Source organism: Pagrus pagrus (genome assembly GCF_965226575.1).
Source record: "Pagrus pagrus genome assembly, chromosome: 2".
Lineage (NCBI taxonomy): Eukaryota > Metazoa > Chordata > Actinopteri > Spariformes > Sparidae > Pagrus > Pagrus pagrus.
In genome coordinates this window covers 33,657,126-33,663,842 of record NC_140186.1, presented here as the reverse complement: position 1 = coordinate 33,663,842, position 6,717 = coordinate 33,657,126, and the positions used below count along the sequence as shown (strand labels likewise).

The window sequence follows — 6,717 nt, the reverse complement described above, 5'->3', positions numbered from 1 at the left end:
GCAGGAGCAGACTAAAAAAAAAAAACGGTCATTGGCAAAGAAATTGTCCGATAAAGAAAGGGATAAAACCAGAATTAACATTGGCCTGGCGTTTCCGAGGTGGAGGGAGCTACGAGAGCTAAAGGGGCTACAGTCGGACTCGGAGCTGGCTCTTCTTCTTCTTGACAGGCAAGTAACACCATAAAGTCAAATGTCTGTTTCATTGTCTGTGTTACAGTAACTTTACACACTTGCTGCTATATTGCATGAGTATGTAGCATGGGTTAATGTCCGGAGCTGGAGTTGTTACCAGCTCGGTCCTCAGCAATGGGTCAGGCGTTACGGTTGTGTTTGGTGAGTAGCCCGACAGGCAGCTAACATTTCAATTAGCATTGTAAAATTTAGCCTGGCGGACAACCTGGGGGGCTCACGGGCTGTCACACCAGGCTGAAACATCGGTCTCACTCACGGAGAAGAGTAGGAACGTTAGCATTAGCTCCCGGTGCTAGCACTAGCCAGGATCCGGCCATGGCTCTAGCCCAATCAGCCGATAGCAGTCAGCTGCGATCGGCAACTGGAGCAACTCACAGCTATGCAGTGCTTCTACCAGCTCTAACAACTTGATCACTGAACCTCCAATCCAGCTGGGGGTTTGCTAAAAAGTCGTTGCTAAGAAGGAAATATTGTCATTGTCATTTGTCATTGTCGAGCAGAGGCAGAGGGAGGTGTGGCTAATGGCACACTTTGTTTTGGTCTACAGGCAGTGCTCAACAGCAAACCTAGCGGTGAAATGATTTCGCTTTTTGCTCCTTTAAGTATAGACCACAAACATAATATGGATGGGCAAAATATGACATTGTACAGCTAGCTAGCCCAATACAGTGTAATTAGCGTAAGGTGACCAGACGTCCCCGTTTTTAACAGTGTCCCATTAAAACAGACCGTGAAGTAATATTTTGTGAGGTAAACAAAAGACCAGAGAGCACGGTTAATGTCTCAATCATGTTGTGCTTGATTTAGCCAACAGAGAGGGCTGCTCGCTAAAGCAGTGCCATATCACTCTCATTCGTTCTTCTGCTTATTACTCGATCACATTACGCGCCAGAAATGCATCCACAACATCACCATGGATATATTTCAAAGTCAGATAGAACTCTCTGGGAGTTGTAATGCGTAACTTACGTAAGCAACGTACGTAACTGAAGAAGCAGTTAATTATATACAATATAGTCCACACAGTGAGGAATTCACAATAGCTAAAAGGCAACTCGTACTGTACATTCTTTAAAATCATTTATACTATAAAAGGGCTTTCTCTATTGGACTAGTGGGCTATATTAAGATTTATATTTAGATGATGAGAATCTAACAGAGAACGTGTTCAAAAGCAGCAGTTTTGACACTGAGACCACATTTACACATAGCACACAAATATTTCTCCCCCTCCGTTTTCAAAAATAACTTCATACACACAAGATCGTTTTCAAAAAAGTTTTTGTTTACATGAACCCGCATAAATACGCCGTCAAGCGCCATCATAACTATGCCAAACCTGTAAGGTGGCAGTGTAACGAGAAGGATAAAGCCATGCAAGCCAATCAGAATCCAACAACGAACAACACAAGGGACTTCCTGTTCCTTTCAAAATAGTAAATATGGCGCGTCCTCTGTGCACTTCTTCGCCTCTGCTCCTCGATATAGTAGAGCAGTTGTGATTGCAAATGCAAACAGGCCAAAAGCGTTTGCACAAACGTAAAAATGAGCACTACCTTAACAGCATCCATGATCAGTAAGCAAACAAGCTGTAAACATAGGACGCTCACATGACGTGGTGCATTTTTAGTCGCATGCTGTGCCTTTTGAGTGCCTAAAACTCTGTTTGACGCAGTACACAAGCAAACACAAAAACGGCTTTTTCAGAAATCTCCACTTTGGCCGGAGTTTTTAGAAATGCTCCTTTTCCATGATAAAACCTCTTTTCGTGTAAATGAAAGGCCAAACCGCATGAAAATATATGCGTTTTCCCTCCGTGTAAACAGAGTCTGATACTGTTTATGTATTTCTGTTGAGGTTAATTACCCAGGTTGGGTAAAACTCAGGGGCAGGGTGGGTCTCACTTTCAGCCCAAGCATGAAAAGGCTGCTAAAGAGGAAATGTAACCTGCAAAACACTAAATTAAAAACCTACTAAAATATTCTAAATATTCTGCATAGACTGTAACCTAAAGAAAATATTGACCAATACACCTGATCTGTCATCATCAGCGGTGATCAGCCCTGTGACTGAAAAAATTAAAAAACAACAGAAAAAGAACTAAACTTGCCAGTGAACCAAAGCACACTGATTATAAAACTAGCCAGACCTCTCTCTGACTGCTGATTTTATTTACTAATAACAGCCAAAACAACAAACAGTACGTCCATGTTCCATGGATCAGTCCCCCTCTGCTTCCAGTGGCTGTCCCTTTGGGGTGCAAGTATGTGTGTGTGTGTGTGTATGGGTATTGAAATATAGTGAGGTGCTTTGGACATAGAGCCTTGTATCGCTCCTGATGAGCAGGATGGATGTGTGTGTGAATGGATGAATGTGGCAAGTGTTGCAAGTTGCTCTGGGGAGTCAGGAGACAGACTAGAGAATACAAAAGGAAGTCCATCATCAACTTCTCCTTTGTAACATAAAGAATGTCTTACAAATCCCAGTCTACATAGCCTCAATTAAGAGTTAGCAGTCCACTTCAAGGGTTTTGTTTGCAAGTATAAAACAGCATTTACGGCAGTTATTGCCGAATTCCAATTTCTAATGACGTTTACTGTTCTCATCCCATGTTTCATGTAAGACACAAAGCTATTATGATCACCCCTCAGATAACCTTTTAACACTAAGACATACACTGGTTTCACTTCATCCTTGCCAACAGAAATCCTGCTTCGGCCAAAAATTGCTGTTTTCTCTATGGATGTCCACTCTAACGACCAGGAGCAGGAGGTGCAGCTCTTCAAGGGCCACAGCTTCACCATTAACTGCTCTGTGGGGCCACAATACCCCGGAGGTTACTTCAGCCTCATCTTCACTGGCCCCAACCAGACCCACAGCCACACCCAACCGGCTGTCAATCACACTGCCTACTTCACATATAGTGGTCTCGATAAGGCCCGCCAAGGGAACTACAGCTGCATTTATCACAACTTTGTTTTCAATCATAACTTCACTTCTGAGAGCCAGAGCCTCTCACTCACTCTCAGTGGTACGAAAATGGAATATTGTAAAATTTCTGCATAGATCATTTTTTATAAAACACAACAATATATCAGTAGATAACTGTTAGATGTGACTTCCTACTGTGTAAACTTATCTGGGCTTTTCCTGTTAATCCCTGGCTAGATTTTGAAGAGGTGTTGTTGGACGATGGAGTGCTCAGAGAAGACTACAGTGAGCCCTGTGCCGGAAAACTATTGCTGTCGATTGGGGACGGGTGGAGACACCTGAGCGCTGAGTCGACAGTCTGGGACCTAAAGCACGCTTCTCTGGTGTGTAGACAGCTGGGCTGTGGTTCAGCTGTTTCAACCAAAGAGATCAATCTTCTCAAAAAGGAATACATGTGGCGTTTTTTCTCTGACTGTGATGGATCTGAGTCTGCACTGCTGGAATGTGGATCTGTCAAGCTGTGGATTTCCTCCTCTGCTGTCGAGTTGGTCTGCACAGGTGAGGCATTAACCAGCCCTCGGTCTTAGTGAGCAAGATGCACGAATACTCTATCTCTTAAACAATTAGTCTAGGTTAAATACTGCAGAGGGAACAAAATTCTACATTTTGGGAATTTTATGTCTCGGAAAGTTGTGGGATAATCCAGAAATGTAACATGCTATCATAATTACGCTGATGACACACACACACCTATGAGTGTCCCCTGGAAACCTACAGTTGCAATCAAAATTCAACACTAAGTCCTACTTTCAATGACTACTGCAGTCTCAAAAATATTCAACCCCCGAAAAGAATTCCTCATAAGAGCACACGTTTGCAAATCAGTTGTGGCCTCAAGCACACCTGATGCAACCAATCAAGGGCTTCATTAGTTGCATCTGGTGTGCTTGAGATAGAACACCTCAAATACCTGGACTGTTGACGGTGACGTTTCATTGCATGTTAGAAATATGGCTGAGTCAAGAGAATTGTCCAAACAATCAGAGAAGAGATCATTGCCTTGCACAAACACGGAAAAGGATACAAAAAGATAGCAAAGGCACTGAATGTTCTTAGAGATACAGTTGGAAGCATAGTTTGCAAGTTTAAAGTTAAAGGAACAGTGGCTACACTATCTGGACGTGGCAGAAAGAGGAAGCTATCAATGGCTGCCACCAGAGTCCTGAGGAGGCAGGTGGTCAAAAGCCCTCGACTGACTGCAAAAGACCTGCAGCAAGACTTGGTGGCAGCAGGCACTGAGGTTTCAGTTTCCACAGTAAGGCGCATACTAAACGCTGAAGGGCTCCATGCCCGAACTCCAAGACGTACACTACTACTGACACAAAAGCACAAGAAAAGTCTGCTCCAATTTGCTCAAAACTATATAAATAAGCCAAAGAGGTTTTGGGATTCTGTTTTGTGGAGCGATGAAACAAAACTGGAACTTTTCGGGCCTATGGATCAGCGATGTGTCTGGAGGAGGAAGAATGAAGCATACGCTGAAAAGAACACCCTGCCTACAGTGAAGCATGGCGGAGGCTCAGTGATGCTCTGGGGCTGCTTCACTTCCTCTGGCACTGGAAACCTGCAGCATGTGGAGGGCAAGATGGATTCAATCAAATATCAGGAAATCCTGGGAGAAAATGTCATGCTGTCTGTGAGGAAGCTGAAGCTTGGGCGTCATTGGACCTTCCAACAGGACAATGATCCCAACCATACCTAAAAGTCCACCAAGGCTTGGTTTCATAAGAAATCCTGGAAGATGCAGAAGTTGCAGCACGCAAACCCAAGAATATTGGTGAACTGAAGGCCTTTGCCCATGAGTAATGGGCTAAGATTCCTCTGCCAGAAGCTGGTGTCTGGCTATGCATCATGTTTGCAGCAGGTCATAACAGCAAAAGGGTGCTCTACTAAGTACTAAAGATGCTTGTCGTGAAGGGGTTGAATAATTTTGAGACTGCAGTAGTCATTAAAAGTGGCATTTTGTGTTGAATGTGGAGAATCCACTTGTACTATTAGTTGTGTTGAGCTATTTTAATTGTTCTTGTTTGATTTGTTTATTGCAAACAGCTGCTAGTTTGTACATTTTGCCAATAACCTCATTTGCAGTGGGGGTTGAATAATTTTGATTGCAACTGTAAGTCCTGTTAGATCACTAGTTTAATGTATCACAGACACAACTAAGGTAAAAATCTAAATTCTTTTTATGGGCCCTTATTTAGCCTCTCTCGCCCTGGAAAGTACCATACTTGTTGAAAATCTTGGTGTTATCCTTGATTCTGACTGTAATTTCCAGAACCACGTCACCAACTTAACAAAAACTGCCTTTTATCATCTTAAAGATATTACCAGAGGAAGAGACTTTTTGATTCAGGCTGATACATTCAAAACCAGTGCATAATAACCAGTTAAAAAATGTGTCTACAGCCCTACATGTCCTTGCTCCACAGAACATCTCTGCTTATCTAGTATGAACCGTTCAGGCCTGCTATGTTTTCTGGCCAGGTCCAGGTTCTGGTTGTTCGAAGAGTTGCATCCTAAAGTTCCTTATTTGTCAGAAAAGCTGATTTAGTCAAATACTGACACGTTGGGGTGGCGATGATGATGAGTTGGGAATGAGACTCAAAAATCGACTTTTCTGACAAAAAGGGCCTTTTAATTTGGAGATGAGCCTTTTGGTTTTTATCGTCCTACCTCCTGGAATAACTTTAAAGATTGCATTAGAGTTGCTTCAACATTAACATTAACAAAAGCTACTACTTTCCCACCTTTCCCTGCAAATCTGAAATAACTTTGTACTGTGACTCTTTAGGTCATCAAGGTGCTGCTGGCAAGAACTGAGGACATGAAGGTGGAATGTTAAAACCTTGAATAGTTCTCATCGTGGAGACAGGCAGAGACTCAGCGATATACTTATAACCTACATTGAATTGAAGTGTTAGACTTAAATGTATTAACTGCAGATAAAAACGATGGAGAAGAGGACATTATTAGCAGTAAGAGAATGGCTACAGTTGTATTCCTCTTAATTGTTTAAATGCAGACTAACTGTACCTGTTTACATATCAATAACAGTACTAACAGTGTAATCTGTTCTTTCATGTGAAGGACATGTTCTCAGTTAAATAAGTTTGGTTTATCATTTCTTGCCATTTATTCAGTTGTATTGATCTTAACATATTTTGTAAAGTATTTTGAATATCTTTGTGCTATTCAAATAAACAGACAACTGTGTTAGATTGCACATATTCTTGACCTTCTGTGATGGTAGTTATTGGAAGAAAGAAGATTATGTTGAGTGGCAGCCCTTCTTCTTCAGTTGATGTACCATTACTTAACAACAAGTGCATAGAGCACTCAACATTAACGGCCACCTCACACCTCATTCTCAAGTCACATATTGTCTGGAAACTTGAAAATATGTAAAACATTTCAACATTTCAAACATTTCTTCTCTAAGAAACAACCATTTAGTACAAATATTGATAAACATGTATTTTCTATTGACAGCTCTTATTAAATAGATCTAGGCACACAGCTTAGCGCAAGTGTCAT

The 6,717-nt window shown here is 41.9% G+C and overlaps 1 protein-coding gene across 1 annotated transcript in view; it reads left to right on the top strand.

The window, feature by feature from the left end:
* Positions 1-6,251, top strand: part of LOC311263934 (scavenger receptor cysteine-rich type 1 protein M130-like) — a 23,395-nt gene extending 17,144 nt beyond the window's left edge. The window contains exons 8-10 of the mRNA XM_084364334.1: positions 2,897-3,223; positions 3,361-3,681; positions 5,975-6,251. Of these exons, the coding sequence (XP_084220460.1) occupies positions 2,897-3,223; positions 3,361-3,681; positions 5,975-6,003 (677 nt within the window). The 3' untranslated portion in view covers positions 6,004-6,251. The remainder of the gene's footprint in view (positions 1-2,896; positions 3,224-3,360; positions 3,682-5,974) is intronic.
* Positions 6,252-6,717: the final 466 nt, after the last annotated feature.